We start from the raw sequence: 26674 nt of genomic DNA on the forward strand, positions 1-26674 counted from the left end.
ATGGACTACTCGCTAGTTTGAATGCTTTCCGAGGTGGCAAGAAAGAGTTAAAAATTTACTTGTGTAATAGTGACTAATTCCTTACCATACTGCATATGGAAGTGAACAGCAGCAGGGTAGAAGATTAGGACACTAATAATTCTGGATTGTGTAACCACTGCTCCCCAGTAAAAGGTGAAATGTTAAACACATGGTTTCAAAATGCCTTACACTGTAATCTGGGAAACGTTCAGACCACTGATCAAATACCAGACAATATAAAATTCCTCTCAGAAAGGTGGTTTAATTTGCATCCCTTCTTTAATAAAATGTTCACAGACTTTCATATTCTCAGATAGTGAGCAAAATTATTCTCAGTGCAATTCAAATTATACTTTTTCCCACAAAGGGACTACACTCTTTTAAACCAAGTATTTTTCAGGCTTCAATGCGGGCTGTAAAATAAGAAATCAAAACAGCAACACTGATATGATATATACTTGCAAGCAAAGCAGTTCACATACTATAAATTCCATAAGACATAATTGCTACTTCGGCATGCAATGTTCTACCTGTAGCCAAACAAAGGTTTCTCTGGTCAAGATGAGCATTGCATAATGAGAAATGTTGTCTCTGCAGGACACACCTACATAATGAACATGAGCATGACTACAGGCTATGTTAGAACTCTATGGAAGGCTGCATTTTGCTTGCAAGCCACCCCTTCGACTATATCTGATATAGGAGGATCTCATTCTTACTCTTGCTTGTCCCCAGCCCTCTCCTTTCCCTTGAGGGAAGTAGGAGATCTTCCCCTCACAGTCTTTTTTGACTTCTTGATTGGAGCTGTGGAGGGAGACCTATGCTGGCCACGGTGCTCGGTGTGGAGTCGGACCACTGCTCCGGTGCCGGAATGAGTGTCAACTTCATTAGGAGTGCTTTTAGAAGGATATCGCACTCCTTCTTCATCTTAGGTTTGAAGGACTTGCAGATACAACACCTGTCACTTATGTGCCCCTCACGTAAGCACCAAAGGCAGCAGTTATGTGGATGGCTGATGGGCACAGGCCATTTGCAGCGATCGCAGGGCTTAAAGCCTGGGTACTGGGGCACGCCCTGTCCCCTGGCTGAGTCCCATTCGAGACTACGAGAACTTCAAGTACTACTACTAAGGGTAACTAACTGTAACAACAACTATCTACAACTATACTACAAGTTCTAGGAACAGAGAACGAGACAATGCTAGCCGAAGCAGCAGACGTTCCAGCACTGTCACTGGTGGCAAGAAGGAACTGAGGGTTGGGGGAGCCGGCGGTGCCCCTTATACCATGGCATATGTGCGCTGCTCCAGGGGATGCCAGAGCCGGTCCCCTACGGATACTGCTGAGAGAAAAACTTTTGGCACCGGTGAATGTGGCGAGCACACACACCTAATATGGAATGGACATGAGCAAGCACTCGAAGAAGAACTGCTCTTCTTGTATATTGGTTAAGAACCTGTAACAAACTTGTTTTCTATCTACAAGGAACCCTTTTGCTGGACTAAATGGAATCTTATGCAGAACAACTTTGATGGTACACCGGAATGCCTATTGCTAAGTTATTCTACCCACAACCCCCAAAAAACCTTATTAACTCTGTAACAGATAAATATTCACAGGGTAATAGGTAACAGTGTTACCAGCTTAAAATAAGGAAGTTTTGCATAATAAATGGAACAACATGGAAAGCACTATCATAGCCTGTATAAATTCTAGTACAATATGAAAATTGAAAGAGAGAGTGGCAATCAAAGCCATTAAACAGCTGAGCTAGAGTGGGCGTTCAAGGGGATATATCTATCCAATAGGACACAAGGGAATATGGGCTACTTGATAGGACACCAGGTTTCGTCTGTTGTATATTACATTTTAACAGGATAGTTTCTGAGCCATAACTGGGTTTGAAGGAATGTTTATGCATTAACTGGAAGAAATGCTGAGAAGCTGAGGTGCTATGTTAGTTGCATACATAGAGGTTCAGGGGGAGGAGTAGACTTGAAGTTTCGGGAGAGGGAAGGTTTGGGTGCAACCATGGGGGAACATGAAAGGGACATCATTTCCCCCACTTTTCTTACGATCCTCGTGATGCCTCCCTCAATGTGAATGCTTTGAAAATGGTTACTCTGAATCAGCCCAGTCTAGTAGGGACAAAAAAGATGTTCCCAGATTAAAGACCTGCAGTGACCTATATGGAATAAGCTAGTATTCTTCATCAAGTTTCTAGCAGACAGCTACACACCTCACAAAAGTAATTTCCTATAATTAGCTCTCGTTAGCATGCTCAGCAGAAATACTGAACAATGAATGGGCCATAGAGACCACACTCCCACTAGGTTAGGGCTGTGACAAAGGAGATATCATGTTCCAGATTTGTCAACCTGGTGCCTCTTGCAAACAGTATATTTCATAAAAATATTTATAAGTTTTACTTTCTGACGCTGAACATTCTGTGGATTCAAGCTATCTGCCTAATTAATGAGTCATTCTATCTCTTCTGGATAACAATGAAATTAATACCCCAATTAACCACTGTCTGTGTAGCCTAGTGAGCTGTAGCTCACGAAAGCTTATGGTCAAATAAATTGGTTAGTCTCTAAGGTGCCACAAGTACTCCTTTTCTTTTTGCGAATACAGACTAACACGGCTGTTACTCTGAAATCACATTCTATGTGTCACAATGGCAAAGCCAGCCATCACCTACAATTACAGAGGTATGAGGACACCATCAATACTGTTACTATAGAAATAAGCACCTAAACGCTCACAAATTTATTAAAGGGGCATTTCCAGGTCAAATTAAGCCGAAAATTCAGTTTGTAAAAGCCTTTCGACATATTCTCCACTGTTTTGCACCTTGTGTCATCATATACACCTGTGCAAACTGAGTGCAAAATGCCATAAAATGCTACTATCCTGATTTAGCAGTGTTATATGACCACTCTGCACTCACTTTTCACAAGTGTAAATGACAGCAAAAGATACAAGAGAGACAAGATGGGTGAGGTAGTATCTTTTATTGGGCCAATTTCTGTTGGTGAGAGAGAAGCTTTTTAGCCACACAGAGCTCTGCTTCAGATAAAAGATATGAGACAGAGGAGACTCAAGTCCAAGTCATGATAATGATGATGATTTTTTTGTTTGTTTTTTTAAACTTCTGATCATATACAAATGTTTCCATGACTCCACTTTTTAAAATTGCACCTTTAAAAAAATACTCTGTAGTGTTGCAAACACAAATACTACAGCATTGTATTAGGGCACAAGACCCAGAAAGTGTCACTGTCTAGGAAGAAAAACTATGAATAAAAGTTAGACGATCAGATCAGTCTGCCCAAGCTGAGTGAAGTCCAAAATAGGAAACAAACAGCAAAAAGGGTTAGAAGTATATTCTTATTCTTTCTTGCCATGTCTCCATTTGGGGTCTTTTATAGCCTTCTTCCAAAACTCATGATAGTACGCTTGGCTGTCATGCAATTGGTCTCTCTAAGGTCCAGTAATGCCCAGCTCATGTACCGAGCCTTTGGTCTCCCCCTTGAATGTCTTCCATCCACAACCACTGCAAAGGCCAGCCTACCAGTATAACTCTCAGGTCTTTACTAGATGTGTCCCTACCAATGTAGCCTAGTCTCCCTCAACTTTGTTTTCAGTTGGGGCAACCTGCATTAGGCCCCTCACAATCTCATTTCTTTTTGTCTCACAGAGTGTCCAACCATTTGACCATTCCAACATCTTCATATTGGGGAACATACTGATTTATTTTCTTGTGCAAGGTCAAATCTCTGTCCCATATGTTAGGAGGGGTCAAATTACAGTTTTATGCACTCTAGCCTTTAACTTTATTGCCATCTCTTTATAAAGGAGAACTGGGGTCAGCGCCTACCATTTGCATCAAGTAGCTTTGGTACAATGCCAAGCATCACTCAGGAGGACACCACTGTCAGCAACCACTGATCCGATGTATTTTAATTTTTTCACTCTAAGCTCTCTGCCCGTAATATCTTTTGGGGGTGGGTCCTCCTCCCGCAGTCAGCATAGCCTAGTTCTTACCAACATTTACTCCAAGCGCTGCCTACTCAAAACTGTGCTGCCAATGTTCCAGATTGTTACCTGCAGAGTCTCACAATGTTTTGTGCATGCCACTGGCCATCAACAAACAGGGTGTGCCAAGGTGTCTTCCTTTGTACACTCTCACTGAGCGCATCTAAGACACCTGTAGACAAAACTGCTGACTCCTGGTGCAGGACAACATTTACTGGAAATTCTCTGTGTAGCCCCGTTTGGTTTTGACACAGTAGTCAAGCCATCATACCTAACCCAGATAAAATGGATATATCTGTCTAGCACACCTGCCCATCGCAAACGCTAATTACCTTGGTACATGATCATACACCTTCTCCAAGTCCACAAAGACTATGCCCAGTTGCCATCTCTTTTTGCTGAACTTCTCCATGAGGATTTGTAGAGCAAATATGGCATCAATTTTACTTCTTCCTGGCTTAAGTCCATATTGACCATTCCAAATTTCAACTGTTCCATGCAAATACTTTTCAATAATCTTCTCCCATATCTTCATAGCATGTGATGTCAGCTGAATTGAGTGATAATTAGCATACAGTGTAATATCTCCTTTATGTTTAAAAATGGGCACCATGAAGCTTTTAAGCCTTTCATTAGATATTTTCCTCTTTCTTAAGAATATAGTTCAACAGACTTGCAAAATATAGGACACCTCCCCTTCCCAATGACTCCAGCCCATCCACCAGTACTTCTTCTGGCCCAGCTTCCTCCTTTTTCATTCTCCTATGTGCCTCCCAAACCTCTTCCTCCTGCATGTAATTTTTCATGCCCAAGTTTGGCTTATGTGTTCTTAGTTCCTCTCTTGGGTTCTCTTCATTCATCACTCTTTCAAAATAATCACCCCAGACTTTACTGATTGATTCAGCATTTGTTTGCAATATACCATGTTCGTTTCTAATAATACACAAACTGGTTCACATCCCTCATCATTTTCTCTCTTGACTTAATGAGTTTGCAGATGGTCTTTTCTTCCTCATCTCCTCGTCAGTTATACAGTTTGTCACTGACCTAAATTTTGTTTGTCATAACACGCCTTTTAGCTTCCTTTTTTGCCTTCATATACGCCATATTATCACTGTTCAAGCCACTGGCCTACTGTTTTTTTAAAGGTTACCTTTTTCTTTTCAATGGATTCTTTCTTTTGATGATTCCATCACCCCGTGTTCCTCCTTATCCTTTTCGGCACTGATTTCATCACTCCTAGGACTCCTTGTGCCACATCCAGCAATATTAACTTTAGTTTGTACCAGTTATTTTCCACACATCCCTGTGTGTAGTCTGGAAGCATATACATTACTACTTCTTCAAAGATTTTTTTCATTCCTATCTTTAAGTTTCCACCACTTCAGCCTTTCCAGTGCCCAGCAGTTCAGATGTTTCTGAGGTCTCTGCATTCTGAAGTCCATAATAAGTCTGTGCTGGTTTACAATGCACTTGCCAGGTATTACCTTACAATTGATTATTCATGAGCTATTGCTTCTTCTTGTCAAAAAGAAATCAATTTGGGACTTGTGTCTGCCACTTGTATACCTTATGAGGTTGCTTCTGGTGTTAGCAATCACCAGACAAGTCTGTATGGCCATTTCCAACGGAGTTTTCGGTTCCAATGTCGTGCCTTCCATGGACTGTTTCATATCCAGTCTTTGCAATTATAACATGTGTACTTAGATCTGCTTGATAATTATCTTCTCATTGGGTGGTATGTTTCCAGTAAGGCACAACAACTGATCCATAAACTCCACTTTTACCTTTTGATCCTCTCCTAACTCTGGTGCATATCCACTTACTATATGGACAGTTACGTCAGCTCAGTTTAATACTCAACTCATCAGCCCGTCTGACATGATGGTAAACTCTACCAAATGCCTCTGCATGGTTTCATCCAGAATAACTCCAACACCATTAAAAGCATATTAGATTTTAATATTTTTAAATTTAATAATATAAGGTGATATTAATACGAAGAGACAACTCATTTTTAGTATTTTTTTAAACTGGACAGTGTCCCTGTAATATCAAATCTACTGAGAAAACTTTAGGAGAGGGAAAGGAAATCAGTTGTCATCTAGTGAAAGAAGACAACACTGGGAGGGAAAGAAATTTGATATTATCAGAAGGAGGAAGCATTTCATGAGCTTTGGAGAAGGGCATGAGTCTCAAAGCAACCCCCACTCTTTTCCAATTATGGTTGCTCTTGGCCATTGGCAATTGAGATGCTTTGCACACTCCTGTCCACGTGCTTAATATTTATGCATCTCACTCTGCCACCATCATTCCTCCTAGTTGAAGGGTCAATAAGAGGCAACCTTAGGAGGACATGGCACCTTTCATCTGTAAGTTATCAGTTCAAATCCGGTTGAGGACAAGCACATAGGCAAAGATATTTCAGCCTGTCAGAGAAGAAGCACCTGCTTACATACAACAGCCAAAAACCTGGAGCTGATATGAAGCCAGGTACTTACATCAGTACATGTGTATAAGTGGTGATTCTGGGAGTGCATTTACATAGTAGGCAACTTTCCTGCTAGGAATAGGTTAAGTTTAATAAAACTACCTAGCCATGAAAATAAATGAAAATGTCAAGTGACTTATCCTCATTTTTGTTATTGTTATTATAATATTTGGAGATGAGAGAGGGGAAGAGAATGTCTTCAGCTTCTACCCTGACCACAGTTAGAACCCTTATTCAGCAAAGTATTTAAACACATGCCTATCTTTAAACCCACACTTAAATCCTTTGCTAAATAGGAATGGGATTACTCATGTATTTAAAATTAAGTGTGTAGTCAAGTGCCTAAAGTGACAGATACATAGAAAAGTACCCATCTCAGGGGCACTACTGAAAGCATCTCATTGGGACAACAGCACAGACCTCATCACTTACGTATTTTAGATCAAGGATTGCAAAATGCTCACAAAACATCTTGTTATCTGTGAGATTTTTTTTTTCTTTTATGTTAGTTGGGTCTCGGTCAGTATGAACTTGGAAATTACATCAATTTTCTGACAAGAACCACACTTTGTGCTGCCTCTCTGTGCACTGATTTACATCTTCACATGCTGAGGCACCTGGCCATTATCAGAATATTTTAAGGAAGGGTAATACTCTCCCTATGATCCCTTAGAAACCCACCAGACAGTGATAACGGCACAGACGCAGAACTGACTCAAATGAAAATCAAAAGGTTTCTAGGAGAAATTAGTGACTGCTTAAGCTTTGAATCTCTCCTTTCTCTCATAAGCGTCCAAAAATAAGAGCCAGACAGGACAAAAAAAAGGAGTGTATTCCTTGTGGTTCTTTTCATCCTTCTCACCTACTTCTTTCTTTATGGTGCCACACTCATGATTAGCTGCTGAAAGATTCCACATGTGTAGCTCACCGAAGATTTTTGCACTTTTCGGTCATTAGACTAAAAGATTTAGGCTACTACGAAACAAATCAGATTATGAAGGCGGCATTGTTAGGTTGTTTATAGACACATACACACAACAGTATGTCAGATTTTAAAAATAATCAACAACAATTGTGCAGCATTCCCGAACACATTCAAGGACAATAAGAAGAAGTGGAGATGATACAATGAGAAGTCCTGCAAAGTGGCCTGAGTGATCTTCCCCTTGCTCTAGTCTTTGCCATTCACAATCTCAGCTGCTAATTTTTAAACATGTTTATATATTTTCTTCCCCAATTTTCCCCCTTGCCCCCAACAATGGCGGTGGGGTGTGAGTGTGTGTGTGTGTGGAGGGGTGTCAGTCAACTGGCAAACTGAATATCAGCTAGTCCTTGGAATCTCCTCCTCTACCTGCTTCACAAAGCAACAAAGAACATGGACCGCTACAGACTAGGGACCGAATGGCTAGGCAGCAGTTCTGCAGAAAAGGACCTAGGGGTGACAGTGGACGAGAAGCTGGATATGAGTCAACAGTGTGCCCTTGTTGCCAAGAAGGCCAATGGCATTTTGGGATGTATAAGTAGGGGCATAGCCAGCAGATCGAGGGATGTGATCGTTCCCCTCTATTCGACACTGGTGAGGCCTCATCTGGAGTACTGTGTCCAGTTTTGGGCCCCCCACTACAAGAAGGATGTGGATAAATTGGAGAGAGTCCAGCGAAGGGCAACAAAAATGATTAGGGGTCTAGAGCACATGACTTATGAAGAGAGGCTGAGGGAGCTGGGATTGTTTAGTCTGCAGAAGAGAAGAATGAGGGGGGATTTGATAGCTGCTTTCAACTACCTGAAAGGGGGTTCCAAAGAGGATGGCTCTAGACTGTTCTCAATGGTAGCAGATGACAGAACGAGGAGTAATGGTCTCAAGTTGCAATGGGGGAGGTTTAGATTGGATATTAGGAAAAACTTTTTCACTAAGAGGGTGGTGAAACACTGGAATGCGTTACCTAGGGAGGTGGTAGAATCTCCTTCCTTAGAGGTTTTTAAGGTCAGGCTTGACAAAGCCCTGGCTGGGATGATTTAACTGGGAATTGGTCCTGCTTTGAGCAGGGGGTTGGACTAGATGACCTTCTGGGGTCCCTTCCAACCCTGATATTCTATGATTCTATGACCTGATAGCCTGGATTACTACACTGCATTCTATTTGGAAACATCTGCTAGTGCAAAATGCAGCTGTCCTCTTACACAGCCAAGTTACTGCCAGGAAGCAGGAGACCCCTACGTTCCAGAGTGAGCTGGCTCTTAGGATATAATCTACACAGCAACCGGGAACACGCCTCCCAGCATGGGTAGACAAACACAGGCTAGCTGTGCTCGAGCTAGCATGCTAAAAACAGCAATATGGCCATGGTGACACAGTCGGCCGCTTGAGCTAGCCACCCGCCTACATACCCCGGGGTTTAGGCAGGTTCGTACTCCAGCAGCGAGCTCCAGGAGCTGCCTGTGCCACCACAGACACACTGCTATTTTAGCGCACTAGGCTGAGCAAAGCTAGTGTGCTTGTTTACCCATACTGCAAAGCACATTCCTTTAGAGGTCATCCCTCCCTTTGCATGATCACATGGGCACTGAGGTTAGCTGAGGCTCTCAAGCTCACAGTAGGGCCAGAATTAAACATGAAAGGGCTACTGGCAAACCATTCGCAGTGAAGGGACCTCGAATCTGGAATTCGCTCCCACCACCGTTATAAGAGACAGCTGGCTTTCAAGGCCAGCCTATTTTCCTAGCTGTTTTCAGAAGGGGATGGATCATTATTTGGTCACTGGATTTGTACCCTGCAAGTTAGAGAGATGCATTTAAAATGTCTAATAAATAGATAGATACTTAGCAAATGTGGATGAGCTCCAGTAACGGAGGATCCTGATGGGATGTTTTGGAAAATATCACTGCCTCAGGCAATAGATTATTCCATTTTCACTAGGAGAGAGGCAAGGTTTATTTTGCAAACCTTATTTATAGATAAAACAAAGGCGCACAGGGGTGATTTATGACTTATTCACCACACTCCCAGTAAGATCCCACTTCATTTTAGTTTTCTGTCTGTCCTAATCCAATTCTGTCTTTCACTCTTGAAGAAACTGTGATCACACCTCTCATATTAAGATAGAGATGATGCAGGGACCAGTTAACATAAGAAAGCAACAACTCTCCAGGAGTTATAAGGAAGAAAATGTTAAGGCTGTTTTCATGAAGAACGGCAACAGCTTAAAAAGGAAAAGTCTTTTTCATAAACAGGTAGGAATCAAGGGAGAGAGAGAAAGGAATCATGGGATTTTTTTTAATTTGACCACATCCCAAAATTCCACTGGCTTCCGCTAAGCATCCCACAACATGCAGTGAGAAAAATCCAAGAACACACACAGCTCAGCAGCAAAGCAAAAAGGACCATGGGATAACCTTTGAGCATACAACACACTTAGTACATGTCAAGCCCACGCCATGTACCCAATGGATATGTGTACACAGCAAGCGGTAGTGAGTCTTTAAGCCCAGGTCAACAAACTCAGGCTGATAGGACTCATGCTACCTCACTAAAAATACCTGTGCAGATTCTGGGGGTGGAGCTTGGACTCTGAAGCCTATCCCTGTCTCTAGACTTCAGAGCCCAAGTCACATCTACACGGCTATTTTTATCACAGTAACATGAGCCCAAGTCTGTTGACCTGGGCTCAAAGGCTCACTGACCAGGGATGTGTAGACTTACCCAATGATACAAACTGAAAAAGGGCACAGCTCTCCTGTGTGCATGCTATTAGTATGGCTCACATATTGCATGCCAACCAGTGTCAACTCAGTGCAAACTAATCCCTTCATGTACACAGAGCCTTAATTTTCTTTGGGGCAGGGACTGACTTTTTTGTATTATTTGTTTTAACACAAGGGGGTCCTGGTCCACAACTAAGGTTTGTAGGCACTACGATAGCATAAATAATAATATATCCACACGTTATGTCCTCACTAGTCAGGCTAAGAGGGGGATTCAGTATCTTGTTGCTGAAGCTAAATAATGTTTTGAGGAAATAGTATGGATAACAGGAATTCAGTCATATTGGTAGCATAACTGGAATTTGGTCTTTTATTTTCACAGGTGAACTACAAGGCCATCACAAAGCCTCTTGTCTTAGGTCAGAGTCGATTCCAGAGAAAAACAGTAACACTAGGGGGATATTGCCAGAAATTCAAAGACTCAGAACTTTTAGTTTTCACTCCAACAGAGATCTGACACTCCAGTACTTGAACCAATTGTGAAATATTCCTCAAGTACACTGCGCAGCTGTTGTAACAGCTTTATTTCCCCATTTTTACTAAACTATCAGCTCTATTCTTATTTGGGTAATAATAATATTTACAGTACTTGCTGGAAGCTATACAATCAAGTTTTGACTGATGTAATTTTCTTGACTGCATCCTGTCTTTCTTGACTATCTTGTTATGTTGCTAACCATCTAAACACTTAGGAGAGTTTCACCTTATTATAGGATTGATCCACTGATTCCAACTTTAATGCAGTATACAGACAGGAGGTGTGTGGGTATCAGAGTATTATGGGGATTGAACATTGTCACAGAATGATTCATATATCAAAAGATCACTTGGGAAAGCAGGTGTAACACCCACCACCATGCCTCCATATTATTCCCAGATGATGGGTATTAAATGAAAGCTTAATACAGAGCTTCTTTTCCCCCCCTCTCTACTTTAACATGGTGTTGATAGACAATTTTGAAACTTGTGAGATGGAAGATTAAATTCAACGACTTCAGCAACATATATCAAAAGACTGACTTTCAGCTTTGAGAATTATTCTCCCCCATTTCCTAAAACAACAACCACCACCACCCCAAAAGTAGCAGTAGTAATAATAATGGAGAGCAAAGACATAATGCCCAATAACATGCACTGGTGTTTAATAATATTAACACAATACATGGCACTGGGCAAATGAATGCAGATTTAAAAGGAGTCTAAAAATTCAGAAAAAAGAAAAGGAGTACTTGTGGCACCTTAGAAACTAACCAATTTATTTGAGCATAAGCTTTCGTGAGCTACAGCTCACTTCATCGGATGCATCCGATGAAGTGAGCTGTAGCTCACGAAAGCTTATGCTCAAATAAATTGGTTAGTTTCTAAGGTGCCACAAGTACTCCTTTTCTTTTTGCGAATACAGACTAACACGGCTGTTACTCTGAAACCTAAAAATTCAGAGTAGAAAAGGAAAGTTAATGACGAAGAGCTTGAGATGACAAGATATAATGACAAAATGACAATAAAAATGGATACCAATATAGATTAAGTGTGCAACTGGTTAAAACTTTTTCTCCTGCTTTGGCAAACATTCCACTCAAAGCAAACAGATTACATAAGTGTCATCAGCCTTGGCTTTCAAAACTAGATCTCTCAATATACTGTTATCAAAAATAACTTCTAGTCCTCCAAAACATTCTTGTAAAGCACTTCAATAAAGAAAATAATGTGAAAACGCATACATGATTGGTCACTTGGGACTAGTCAGTATGTCTTCACAAACCTCTCATTTTGTTTTTAAACACACAAGTTAATTTCAACCCAGACTTTCAGGGCTACATATCTTTTCCATAAATGTTCATATTTTATTCTATAGAATCAGCATGGCTTATTTTAAGCAAAAACTGGTAGAGAATATTATTTAATAGAAAGAAAAACAAAAAACCTCACCCAAACTCCCAATATCAGCTTTCCATTGGGGGATCTGGCACTTGTGCAAGGAAAAACTTCTTCACTTGTGTTTGCTTAAGGTTTAACTCTAACTACTGTTACAAAAAATGACGTGACAGCTGTAAACAGAAGACTGTGCAACAAAAACAGAAATGAGACTATAACATGACTATTGCATTTCCCATAAACCTTGAGGTCCTGCCCAACCCTTTCCAGCAACAAAGGCAAAAATAAAGAGTGAACAACAAAAACTGCACCTAATTACAAAGAACAGTACTTGGATTCGTGTTATTCAAATAACTGCACAATACAAGCAAGGATGCTGCAGGGGATGGAAAGCCAACACAGGAACTTAGAAAAATTATTCTTACTCTGTCAAAAGCTGATGCAGCTTCTGATAGCCCCGCTCCAATGCCAAGCTCACAGGTGTGGCCCCTTCGTTGTTGTGGATACAAAGAGCTCCTCTTCCACCTGGCTGCTGTAGCAGAAACCATGTCAACCTCAGAAGGCCCAGCCTCACTGCAAAATGCAACAACGTCTCCCGGGGGCTACTCTCTGGGAAGAAAGAAAAAAGAAAATGAAATGTGCAGAATATGGATTAGATGAATGCCACTTCCCCACATCCCAGCTACTGGAGCTGAGCCACACTGATGCAAAATACAGTACAATGGTTGGCAAAAACTTGCAGTCTCTCAGAGCCAAAAAGCCAGGCAACCTAAACACTGAAGCACCTGGAAAAACATATGCGAAGGCTGGCTGTTCACATTCAGGAGAGGCTGGCACCTCAGAATGAGCGGATCACCACAGTGTAGGACCCTACCAAATTCACAGCCATGAAAAAGGCATCACAGACCATGAAATCTGGTCTCCCCCTGTGAAATCTGGTCTTTTGTGTGCTTTTACCCTATACTATACAGAATTTATGGGGGAGACCAGCATTTCTCAAATTGGGGGTCCTGACCCAAAAAGGAATTGCAGGGGTGTTGCAAGGTTATTTTAGGGTGGTCACAGTATTGCCACCCTTACTTCTGTGCTGTCTTCAAAGCGGGGTGGCCGGAGAGTGGCGGCTGTTGGCCGGGCACCCCGCCCTAAAGGCGGCGCCCCGCCAGCTGCACTGCAGAAGTAAGGGTGGCAATACCACACTATGCCACCCTTGCTCGTGCACTGCTGCCTTCGGAGCGTGGTGGCTGCTTACTGAGGGCCCAGCTCTGCAGGCAGCAGTGAAGTATTAAGGGTGACAATATCATAACATGTCATCCTTACTTCTGCGCTGCTGCTGGCAGGGACTCTGCTTGCAGAGCTGGCTTCCTGGCCAGCAGTTGCCGCGCTCCAGCTGCCCAGCTCTGAAGGCAGCACCACCGCCAGCAGCAGCACAAGAGTAAGGGAAGCAGAACCGCAACCCCGCTACAATAACTTTGCGACCCTCCCACAACTCCTTTTTGGGTCATGATCCCCTACAATGACAACACCCTGAAATTTCAGATTTAAATAGCTGAAATCATGAAATTTACGATTTTTAAATTCCTACGACTGTGAAATTGACCAAAATGGACCATGAATTTGGCAGGGCCCCAGTAAATTTAATTGAAGTTGTGAGTGCTCAGGACCTCTTAGGATCAGACCTACTGCAGAAGCTAATGAGAAAAGGTGCAGTTCCTAGACGGGCTTGATATCTAGAGTATTTAACTACCTCTAAATAGAAGATCAGTAAGTTCAAGTAGGCTGTGTTTGTCTGTACGTGCTGATACTTTTCTCCCACATAAGACTGAATCAATTTTTTGGCACTGCCAAATTTGGTGTTTAATGACACAGATTCCTCCCTGGCACAGCAAAAATGCTAAACTGAAGGCATAAATCTGGAGCAGGTATAAAAAGAGGACCGTCTACACTTTCTCAAAGAAAGCAAAAAGTGAGGACTTTCTTTTTCTAATTTGATTAAGCATTAGACCAGCTTTTACAGTGCCCATGTCAGCAGACACAGCATTACACAGAAACTGTATAATTTTGAGCAGCAGCATTTGTCAGATGGGTGCACTCCCTCCCCGCCTTTTACATTTAACAACCATGGTCTTATAATTTGATTTTAAAAAAATCACTGTGTCTAAGCTTTCATCTCTGAAAAATAAATCCTTATTCAAAGAACTGAAGCCCTAGAACCTTGCTCTGAACAGCAACAACCAGAAATGAGCTCCAGATGCACTGTGAAATATTGTATTTGGAGATCAAAGCATTTGTGAGATCTGTACCCAGAACATGGACATTTGGATTTTAAAATCTGCAAGAAGAGGTTAAAAAAAAAACACACCTAAAGATTTGTTCTTGAAAATTAACAAAGGATTTCAGCATTGACTGGTGTAGCTTTAAAAGGCACCCTATACACTGCAGTAAACCAAACGAGTGAATAGATTCAGTGAAACACCCTGAATATTGTAGTAAAAATGTATAGGTTTATTAATTCGGTCGACAACCAAACTAATAGATCAGGTTACAATGTGAGTGCATAATGCTTCTAAGATTTAATCAGGTAATTTCTCTCAAGCACATTTTTGAAGGATGCCACAGTACAAACTGCTAATTCCTTTGTTCAGATGGGTTTTAAGGGACATCATTAAGGCGTTTAGCCCCCCAAAAAAGAAACTAAAACAGCGATTTCTCTGCTTTTTGCCACCTAGCTTTTGCTGAGCTTCTTGGCTGGCTCAGCTCCTGCAAAGCCTAATCTGTATTCAAGTACCAAAAGCTTCCTGGCACAGTCTACCATACAACTTCAAATACAACTTTGGCAACCTGCTTTCTCCCTCCCCTGCACACACCCACTACACACCACCCCAATCCCAGCCCGCTCCTGTTTAGCGTAAAGGAAAATTACACCCTCCTGAATATATGAGCATGTGGTGCCAGCTGATTAGAGGAAGGACATAACCGAGCTTGCTCAGAGACAATATTTGTAGCCAGTGAAAGACCAAGACAGGGACATTAGTAGAACATGCTACAGCATGGCACTTTATAGACGAATGAGAAGACAAGATATCTGATCAGAGGTCATTACAATCTTAATAAGTCAGGACAAAAAGATGGCCAACTGTATGGGAAGGGAAATGGGGCCTGAGGAGACCATAGAAAAGTTGCTGTGGAAGGAACTTTTCCAGCGAGGAGAACAGTAGATTCAAAAATGACCTTCCTAGGGGCTTGTCTACACATAAATATTGTACCACTTTAACTGCACTAGTATAATAAAGCAAATCAACCCTCCTATCGTGGATGCAGTTTCAGTGGTATAAAATGATACAAGCATAGCTTATTCCTGTACTGAATTGGGGCATCTATGCTACTTCTCCCAAGACAGTTTCTATCATTTTTTTTTAAAAATGGGGAAAATTTTCAAAAGCACCTCAGTGATTTAGGACCCAAGTCCCATTTTTAAAAATGACAGACTTCTTCCATGCTTAGGTCTTTTTTGAAAATTGTACCCAACTTATTACAATACAAACTGTCTTCCAAGCAGCAAGACACATACACAAATCCAAGCTCTTCTGTTTCCTGTGTTTGGATACTACCCTTACATGCAAGGATCCATATATGCTACACTAATGCCTCTGAGTACCAACATGAGAGAGTGCAGTCTTCTACCAGAAGAGATGGCACTTGCCATGTCGAGCACATTAAACAGAAAAAAAAACCTCAACATCCAGCCTCAGACCCTGAGGATCTGACTACTGTGTGAACTGGCATCAAGCCACCCTAACAGAGACAAGCAGGAATGACGGCAGCCAACAGACACCGCACTGTACACACAACAACCGTGAGTGCTTAGGACAGGAGTCTTAGCTGAACACATTTTCAGCGATAGACGATACAGAACTTACATGGCTAGTGTTAAAAAGGGATGCGCCATCTATGAACTGGATTAACTTTCCAAAATAAAAATGCATCTGTCACTGTGACGGCTGCTCAAAGCAAGTTTATAGCCCGTTTGCATCAGACCTTGTGAGGAATGGGGAAAAAGGAGGAAGGCAAAGAAATGAAGCTATTTCTACCACCCCACCCCCACCCCAACCCTTTTTTTTTTTTTTTTTTTTTTTGCCTAGCAACAGGGGAATCTTAGGGCACTGGACTTTAGAAATTCAGGCAGAGGTTTGTTTGAACAGGTTGGCATGGTGCAAAATGCCCATCCCAAGCGTGGAAGAGTTACACAACCTTTAGCATGGTTTAGCTGTAGCTGTTTTCCATCATAAATGGCTGAAAGCAGAAATTTAGCAGCGGTCTTCAGAATCACCAGGCAGCCCATAAAGTGGTAACACAAAGCCCTTTGCAATTAGAGAATTACAGAAATAAAGTACATGCAATAGTGGGAGGTCAAGGCTATTTTGTTCCTTCTATGTCTCCTAGTAATAGGCAAGGTTTAAAACATATGATTAGTGCCCCATAATGAAAGAGCACTTTAATCCAGCTGGCAAGGAATGCAAGATTTTAGAGTGTGGAGTTTTTTGTTTGTTTGTTTTTTTGGGGAGGGGGTTGTTTTTGGCAGTTGTGGCAGATAAATAAGCAGGCAGTTTAACTGGGTAACTAAGGATCAACTTTCCACAGAGAACTGTCAAACTCACTTTGTTAACTGACAGGATTAAGGTTTAAGGTGCTTTTAACCAGTAACAAAAAGCCACTGAGGAAGAAAATGCTTGAATATGACAGATCTGAGAACATACACAATGTTCCCTAAGCCAGGGGCTTAATTTTAATGACCTTGATTGAAAGGAGGAAAAAAAAAAACCCCACTTCCCATGAAGAGGTACAGAGTGAGTGATTGTGGAACTCCCCATCAAATCTGGCTTCCATCCCTGCACCCCTCCCTGTGTGGGAAACTGCCCTCTCACTCAGCTCAAACCTCACAGGTCAGTCGGACAAGGAAATGGAAACATGTTATTGTCACAGATCAGTAAGTCCCAGATGACCACCTGAACCGGCAACGTTAGAAGAGGAGGGTCAAGACAGAGGGACATTGTGCCTTAAAGTGTTGAGAGATGAAACACCAACTCAGCTGAAAATAACTGATTTGTTGGTAATTTTTTTGATCTTATAAACTGTGATTTTCAAAGGAGTGTAGGGGACTGAAATGCCTCAATTCCTACTTCTTTTAAAGGGAATTGGGAGTGGCTTTGATATCTGTCACAGAATCTTTTATTGAGCAGTAGATTTGGGATGGATGGACTAGAGGGCAGAGACCACCCTGTACAAAAAATAATTTTATTTTGCTTGCAATTATCCAGTCCCCTTTTCTCCTCTCATTGCTGAAGATATCTTGCATTTTGTTCTGAAAAAGGTTTTCCTTCACTATCCAGGTTCTCACTGTTTTTTAGTTGCAGTGAAATGATAAGATCATGTGCACAATGCTTATGCCCAAATAAATGTGTTAGTCTCTAAGGTGCCACAAGGACTCCTTGCTGTTTTTGCTGATACAGACTAACACAGCTACCACCCTGAATGCTATGCTGTTGGCACAGGAAAGATGATGTATTCCACACAGTTACTTTACTGCAACATACAACAGGAGGTGAATGTGAGGGAGCTGACTGCACATGAATATGGAAGTCTGTAGTTAAAGCTCAAGCATTACTGGTAGCTACTCCACAGAAAGGGGTCAAGGGAAACTATCAAAACATGTGGAAGATGTATAGATTTAAGCCTCTGAACCTGAAAGAACCCAATTACAATATGAACAATGACCGCTGATCCAGAAAGCCCACCGCCCCTTTCAACCAATACCCACGTCTGTTTTACTGCTGCCACAATATTCTGTCTTCTGTTGTGTAGTGGTATCATCAGAGAGACTTCTCTTGTCTCAGCCTGAGAAAGGATTGTACAGGCACAGTCAAGACAAACATCTCAGTAAAACCCCTTCCTTTTTTGTGGGAATAAGGTTAGGATGATTTCAGCCCATCAATTCCCATCCCAATTTCTACCCCTAATCCACATGATTGCTTCTTGCTTCGAATCAGGCAATGCCACCAGCACATACTTTGCCGATGCAAATGTAACAGTACAGAGAAGTGCACTGTGTTTGCATATTATCTCCTTTTAATTTCTATTGATGGCTGAATTTATTCTCATCAGGACAATGCCATTCATACAGCAATCGGTATAATCTATTCTGGAAATAGCTATATTCAAAGTGTTTGCTTTTGCGTAATCCAACAAAGGACATTTAAATCTGGTAACCTTTTATTAGAGCTTTACTTTGAGTACATTCACATAGATGATTGACTCAGCAAGTCCTATAAAATGTATCTTGCTGGTCATATTAACCACACCTCTTTTAGGCACTTGGACAAAGGTCAGTTGCTTCTAAATGATTCTCATTATTCTAGCCTTGTAATATTCCTCTCTCTCTTTTCCCCATAGCTTCATACTCTGTCTCTTCTGAATTTTCTTTCCCTCTAGTATTTAAAAACAAAAGCTTTTAAAGGGGTATCTCCTTGCCACTCTGACACTAATGTTGCATTATGCACTTACGTGATCTAGGAGTCATATGCTGGTGATTTTGTATGCTTGGTTATCAAAAGCTTAATGCAAATCTAGTCAAACAAATTATTTGGATAATTTCAGATGACGCACAGAATGAATACGAGTTAAAGTATCTTGTTCTAGACTTTCCCCTCCTTCCTGGCTATCTCACAGCATCAGTCTGTGCATTTTTCTTAAGAAAATATTGCAGATGAATGTTTATCATGCAGAGTTCCTGAAAAGTGATACAAATTCTTGGGACTTAAAGCATGTGCCTAAAGTTAAAACATGTTCAAGTGTTTTGTCAAATAAGTACAGGCTTTGAGTCAGCAGTCCACAACCAGGGCCCAGTGTTCTGTAGTTTATAAAGAGGAGCACTGTCTGGCTCTCAGAATGATTTCTCTTTATCCTCTCAGTGAGGAGTTACCTTGTCTCAGTGCTGTCAGTAGCCACCAGGAATCTCCAGAAGTTTTACGAAATTATTGAAGGTACTACTGAATATACCACCTTGAAAGAAGACAGTATGCAAAATATCCCTACTTTTCAGACTTTAACCATAGGGTTGGATCGCTGTCATTAGTTTACTACCCATTAGAATGGAAAGAAAACCGTATATACGTGCAAAGATTTTTCACAATATTACTTAGAAGAAATTTAAGAAGGGAATCTGTTTTTTATTGATATTTCACTCAAGGATTAACTTGCATATTCCTTTCTTTCTGAGCCATAGCAGATCCCATCTAGGTTTTGTCTGTCTGCCCCTCCTAACATAACACAAGCAATGCTTTATCTTTCAGCACGTGATGTTCTGGATCTTGACAAACTATTTGGTTAATTTTCTCTTTGCTCATATAAACTAGGAAACTACAGCCATTCCTCCAATTGTATTTTATGTGTTTCACTTTTTAGAAGAGGATATTTTAATTCAATTGATCATATCATTTCCAGATGTAAGTATAACTAGAGCTTCAATCTCAACAGCTCAGGGCAAAGCAACAGCTCTACCCGTGCTATTATGAATAATAAATAACAATCCTAACTAGGATAACAGTGTAGCAATGTTCTTTAGAAAGATACAGTACGCTTGCAGTAATAAAGAACAGCATAATTAAAGGCAATTGCAATCAATTCCATGTTTGGAATATTTTGATGACAGGGTAATCCTTGACTATGCACATTCTGCACTAAGTATTGGACAACTCTTGAGGTCATGGTGGATTAATGAGTAACTCACTATGGCATAAAGAATGTTTACTTTAGAGCAGGGATCGGCAACCTTTGGCCCGTGGCCTGCCAGGGGCAGGTTCAGCCAATTGCGGCTCTCACTGGCCGCGGTTTGCCACTCTAGGCCAATGGGGCTGTGGGAAGCGGCAGCCAGCACATCCCTCGGCCCGCGCCACTTCTCGCAGCCCCCACTAGCCTGGGACAGCAAACCGCAGCCAGTGGGAGCCATGATTGGCCAAACCTGCAGATGCGGCAGGTAAACAAACCAGCCCGGCCCACCAGGGGGCTTACCCTGGTGGGCCGCGTGCCAAAGGTTGCCGATCCCTGCTTTAGAGAAAAGTTTTGGATGATGGAGAATGGTTCTCCTCTTGTGATTTAACTGCCCACAGACAGACGTGAAACAAACAAGGATGCAAAATGCACAAGGTGGAGGTCACCTTAGATAACCAATAGGATCCATGCACATTCTTTCAATGGAACATAGCCATCACCTGCCATTAGATACACCATGTAAACAGTTTCACCCCTTTAGATGTATCAATTAAAGGACATAGCGCAAGTCAAGAAGTGATATTGTTACACTTGCTTGTAAACCTAAATTGCTTGTAAACCTCTTGAATCAAGCTGAGTGCAGGGAGAATGGGAGGGAATCAATTCATTTATTGATCTACTCAATGTCACAAGGTCTGGTTGTGAGTCTGTTTCTTTGCACTTCCTTCACTACCAGAGAGCAGGCTGTCTAGTGCTTACACAGCTCTTACCAATTTGCAGCTGGCAAGGCTGATGTCAGGAGAAGAGGTTACATTCTGAGATGGAAGCCCATTTGGTGGGGGCAGAAGTAGAATTGTGATTGTAAAAATAAACCAGTTTGCATGAACATGACCAACTCATGCTCAAAACTTACACAGGACTGTACATTACCAGTCCCTCTCCTACTTCCTAATTGGTTCCGCAGACTATAGCTTAGTGGCAAGCTATTGTGCCACTTTTTCTCAAGAATATAGTACTGACTTGAAGAGCATGAAACATGATTACACCTTTTAAGAGCGTTTGTCATGAGGAAAGGCTAGAGATTGAGTTTTTATAAATGCTCGAGAGAAAAATATTTTGCAGGTGATCAAACCGTAGCATTCAAAATTACTGAAAGGATTATTACTAAATATCTCGTCCTGGTGAAGCAGGATGAGAAATCAGAGGGGAAAATTAGGAACAAATCAGAAATGTGGACAGGAACCCTGCCTTAAATAAGAGTGGACGTTAGGAATATGTTACGAGATAAGGTCATTGATAAACAATTTAGAGTTGCACTGAAAACTTTTGTAATTAGTAAGACTTCAGGGCTGGGTTCCCCTGTTTCTCCTACAACTGCTATTGATATAATTAACAATACTTAGTTATACTGCAGTATCTACAGTTCCCAATCAGGTTCCATGGTCCACTGTGCGAGGTGCTGAACAAAACATATGAAGACATAATCCCTGCCCACGACCCTGCCCTGCCAAGGTTTTACAATCAAAGGCCTTAATCCTGCAAAGACTTGACCTCCCCACCCCCTTAGCTTTATGCACTGTGAATAGTGCCCCACTGAAGCAGTGAGACTACTCATGGTGCATAAAGCTACACATGTGCAGGATCAGGGGCAAAGGGGCTGATCCATAGCCTACTGAAGTCAAAGGCATTCTTTTCATTCACTTCAATGGGCATTGGATCAGGGCCTAAGAGAGCTGTAACTGCGGGTTGGGTTTTGGGGGGTTCGTATTAGTGATGTGCTAGATGTACATAACATACTAAAAATGCAATTAACTTACAAAAATAACATTTTATTAAGTGTTTCTTTAATCTAACGTCTGGAATACTGATTGATGTATTAAATTAAATTGTGTTGCTCAATATTTTGTTTTGGGGCTGTCGGGTTTTTTAATTTTATCATGTAGTTTGGGTGGGTTGTATTACTTTGAAAAACTAATACAGGGGTTGTTTTTTTAAAAAAGAATGGGTTAATTTGAAATATGTTCAGATGACATCCATAATTTATGTATGATTAATGTGTAATCTTTTTAATGAAACTTTTAAGTTAACCTATGGTGGAGAAAGATAGAAAAAGTGATCAAAAGAAAGATGAGTGAGGGATAAAAGAGAGTAGAGTAGAGAGGCCAGGTTGAAATAAATTAAAATTACTTCCGTTTTGGGGCTAAGTGAATTTCTCCAGTGCAACAATTTGAGATAAAATGGTTACATATTCCATAAAAAAAAAAAAATCTTCCACTGGAATAGTTTCAATTCTCCTATGGCAGCTGCAAAGTTCATACTTTAAATAATCCTATTAGAGGTGTTTGTTACCTGCAGCTGAGAAAGATTTTTATTTTTATTTTTTATTATTATTTTTTCAAAGATCTGGTTATATGGGAAAGCACACCTTTGGCCTTGAATAACGGGACGCTCCCAGAGAATGAAGAACCTAACTTGGCAAAAATGTAGGGCCAGTGGGAAAACCATCAGCACTAATCCTTAAAATGTCCCATGGCATACTGTCTCTCTTTCTCATATTTAAATAGTCAAACATTCTGACATACTAGGGAAAAGAAAAGAAACTACCAAAATACAGGAAAGAAAAATAATGTAAGATTCTGAAGCACTTTAGAATGTTTACCGAATTACTGCTCAGTGTGTTGACTGTGCACATACTTCTTTAAGATCACACAGAATGTAAATGCTGTAGCATCTCATCCCTGCGGGGGAGGGTGGTCCAAGTTCAAGCAGTAACGTATACGGATGCAAAAGATTAGCTGAAAAATTTCGACCAGCTATAATTGGGTGTCACTCTTCAGTGACTTTTCTGTCTCCTGTGGGCGTGGCGCTGATGAGCTCAATGAGACCCTCCTCAGTTCCAATGACAGTTGCATCTCAGGCCAATGAAAGAGGGAGAAGCACAGTGAAGAGAAGAGATGAAATAGGAAATTCGCCACAGACAACCCTACCACTTAAAAACAAGCAAGAACTTCACTCCATGGAGAGGCCAATATCCAAATTCTGCCTCTCTAGAAATGCTGAGTTACTGCATCACTTCCTTAATTGCTCTTAGTAGGAAGTATGAGTCATTTCATTCTCCTGTCTATCTTTAGACACAATCAGGAAGGGTTAGCTTATAGAATCATCTCTGAATTAGAGACATGTCCTCTTAAATGGCTACAGTTAAGATCTGGTTGATGCTTTTATCAGTCCTGCTTTTCAGGGGCTTAAGCAAACAAAACAAAACAAAAAACCAACAACATTGGTAGCATCCAACAACCACTAGTCCAAATTCACATAAAAAAATAGTTTTTCTTTTGTACTGCATCTATGTTAAAGGCACAGCTTCTTAGACAAAAGGCACAGCTTCTTAGACGAGAGGATCAAAGACAGGCAAGCAAGCAATAAACTGCATTTAAACAGTTAAGTGCGGGGAAGACTCATAATAAGGGAATGCTTGTGTGATTCAATATAAGCGTAGCCATCTATTTGTGGCTGTTTAACACATTTAATCCCATTACATAAAACTCATTTATTCATCTAAATTATCTCAGGTTAACAAACATCATTCCCACCCACTTCCCAGCAGACACCTCTCAGAAAGGTCCTATCACACTGATGGTCACAAGGAGCTCCTCTTTTTTTTACTGGAGGTTGTTAACAGACACTCCACAGGTGCCATTCAGCCCTGAATATTTATGGCTTTCAGACACAATCGTTTTTTTAAGCAGAACAATTTAACTGCTATGAGTCTGATTTTCACAAGTGCTGAACTCTCACGAATGCAACTGAAGTCAAAGAGAGAGACTGGTTGTCAGTACGTCTGCAAACTAGGCCCTAAGTCACCAATGATTCAAACATAATTTTCGACTGTCTGGCTAAGACCACTATTAGTCTGTTAAACGTACTTCATTATTTACACAGCAGCATTTAAGTGAATGCGTTAGCATTATCCTTAAACTGAGAGGGGGATAAAAAAAATCTCAAACACACAATAAGAATGTAGGAGCTATGCAAAAAGAGGAAAGAAATGGCAGCATTGCTTGTTTATCTACCTGTAAACGAACAATGACACAATGGTTGAATTTTAATGCAGAAACCACCAAATATCTACAAAACTATGAACATTCACTAACCTTGGTTCAATTACCTGCCCAGGCATACATGTTTATAAGAAAACCAAACAGACGTGAGCTATTCACTGAAAGACACAAGAGCAGCCACCGCAAAACACTACTGAAAACCATGCTGTGTGAGAACAAAGTTGCCATGCTAGCCTGCACAGAACAATTCTTGTTCCACCACATGCAAAGGGTACATTGCCTCCCCTCACGCCCACCCTTTTTTTTTTTGAGAAGGGAATTCATGCAGTAATATAGTACAGATCTCACAATCATATTCTCTGTGTGCAGGCATATGCCATAAATCACTACAAAAATATAATGCACTGTGAATCTATATGCATCCTCCCAATTCCCAGGTGACACCCAGGCACAGGGCTTCAAGCAGGTGTACTTGTCGTAAACTTGTAGGTCTTCGTAGTTCTGTTTCAATAGTTTGGCAAGGACTCTATAGCTCTGTCTATGCTGCACTTGCTCTGCAGATGAAGGTGTGCAGAAATGCCTATACCTTCCATCGTCCACACTCAAAGCCATTAAACCCACACCTAGTAAGCAACTACATTCCTAGTTGGTGAGCTTGTCTAGGGTGTGGATGGGTGTGTGGGTTGAGCGATGACCTGTCCACCTACAAGCCTGCTTTGCAGTGTAGAGGTAACAAAGGTGTGAATACCTGGGCTCAAGCCTTACCAGTCCTCTACTGTCATTCCCATAATTCCCCATGCCCGTATCTTCTGGGCCTTCTACAGACTAACTTCCCACTTGCTCTCTATGCACTGGAAACTGCCTCAGCATTTAACCCTTCATTTTCCACATGCCATGCTCCACTTTCTTATCATTCTCTGAACAGCTGAGCACAGCATGGAATATGCCTTGCACCATGAATACTGCTAGCTAGCCAGAGGATCATACCAGTTACATTGAGTACTCCCAGGAGTATGTTTTAACATGACTTTGGACCAGACTTGATATTTATTTATAAGCCTTATCACTGTAATACTGATACACACACTCCCCATATAAAAACAGAACTCTCTGTGCACAGTATTAAAACACTGGATCACCGAAGACAATTTGTGCTCTTTTATTACAAAGGAGGTAGAGAAAAGCACCAGTCTGTGTGCCAAGATAAGACAACGAGGCCCTACTCCAAACTCTGTGGATATGCATGGGGTACTGGGAAAAGTTACACCAGGGCATCTTCAGCATGGCTAAAGCTCAAAGCATAGGTCATTGATCTGTCTGCTGGTCAATAGGAGAATCCCCTCATACATCAGAGGAACTCCCCACAACAGAAACATTGCAACACATGCTGCGATCCTCTCTCTCTTTCTCTCATACATACACACACTACTCAGTTGCTACTAGTTCTCACCATTAAGTGTCTGGTCTGTTCCCAACACATTCCATTCTGCTGGCAGTTTCAGATGCCGAAATGCCAAAGCCACTTTCTCATCCAGAAAATCCACATCCCCAGAGGGAGGCCTTGACCGGTCCAGGAATCTTGTGAAGTTCAGTGCTTGCTGGTTGCCAGCACAGGTTGCTAGGAACTGAGCTGCATCATAGGCCTCGTCCTGAATGAACTGAAAACTTTCCTCTGCCACCACTAGAACAGGAAGCCCTTCCTTGGCAGTGCAAAGTGCCACCTTCACTGTCTCACAGCAGTCATGGCCTGTAAAATAAAAACAAGGAAATGAACATAATTGTAATGGAGAAGAGAAATGACTAAGCTAAAGTAATGTGGGTTTGGACATTGGTCACCCCCTGTCATAAATATAAAGGGAAGGGTAAACACCTTTAAAATCCCTCCTGGCCAGAGGAAAAACCCTTCCACCTCTAAAGGGTTAAGAAGCTAGGATAACCTTGCTGGCACCTGACCAAAATGACCAATGAGGAGACAAGATACTTTCAAAGCTGGAGGGGGGGGGAGAAACAAAGGCTCTGTCTGTCTGTGTGTTGTTTTTGCCGGGAACAGAAAAGGAATGGAGTCTTAGAACTTAGTAAGTAATCTAGCTAGATATGCGTTAGATTCTGTTTTGTTTAATGGCTGATAAAATAAGCTGTGCTGAATGGAATGTATATTCCTGTTTTTGTGTCTTTTTGTAACTTAAGGTTTTGCCTAGAGGGATTCTCTATGTTTTGAATCTGATTACCCTGTAAGGTATTTACCACCCTGATTTTACAGAGGTGATTCTTTTACTTCAATTAAAATTCTTCTTCTAAGAACCTGATTGCTTTTTCATTATTCTTAAGATCCAAGGGTTTGGGTCTGTGTTCACCTATGCAAATTGGTGAGGATTTTTATCAAGCCTTCCCCAGGAAAGGGGCTGTAGGGTTTGGGAGGACTTTGGGGGGGAAAGACGTTTCCAAGTGGGCTCTTTCCCTGTTATATATTTGTTAGACGCTTGGTGGTGGCAGCAATAAAGTCCAAGGGCAAAAGGTAAAATAGTTTGTACCTTGGGGAAGTTTTAACCTAAGCTGGTAAAAATAAGCTTGGGGGTTTTTCATGCAGGTCCCCACATCTGTACCCTAGAGTTCAGAGTGGGGAAGGAACCTTGACACCCCCATTAGTACATACACACCCGCAT

At 41.4% G+C, this 26674-nt stretch overlaps 1 protein-coding gene across 1 annotated transcript in view; it reads right to left on the reverse strand.

Moving 5' to 3' along the window:
• Nucleotides 1-12607: 12607 nt before the first annotated feature.
• The window catches only part of LOC141995350 (A-kinase anchor protein 13-like), a 150600-nt gene continuing 136533 nt past the window's right edge, over nucleotides 12608-26674 (reverse strand). The window contains exons 7-8 of the mRNA XM_074966494.1: nucleotides 25462-25758; nucleotides 12608-12795 (exon numbers count right to left, since the gene is read on the reverse strand). Of these exons, the coding sequence (XP_074822595.1) occupies nucleotides 12608-12795; nucleotides 25462-25758 (485 nt within the window). The remainder of the gene's footprint in view (nucleotides 12796-25461; nucleotides 25759-26674) is intronic.

This window comes from Natator depressus, chromosome 10 (genome assembly GCF_965152275.1).
Source record: "Natator depressus isolate rNatDep1 chromosome 10, rNatDep2.hap1, whole genome shotgun sequence".
Classification (NCBI taxonomy): Eukaryota; Metazoa; Chordata; order Testudines; family Cheloniidae; genus Natator; species Natator depressus.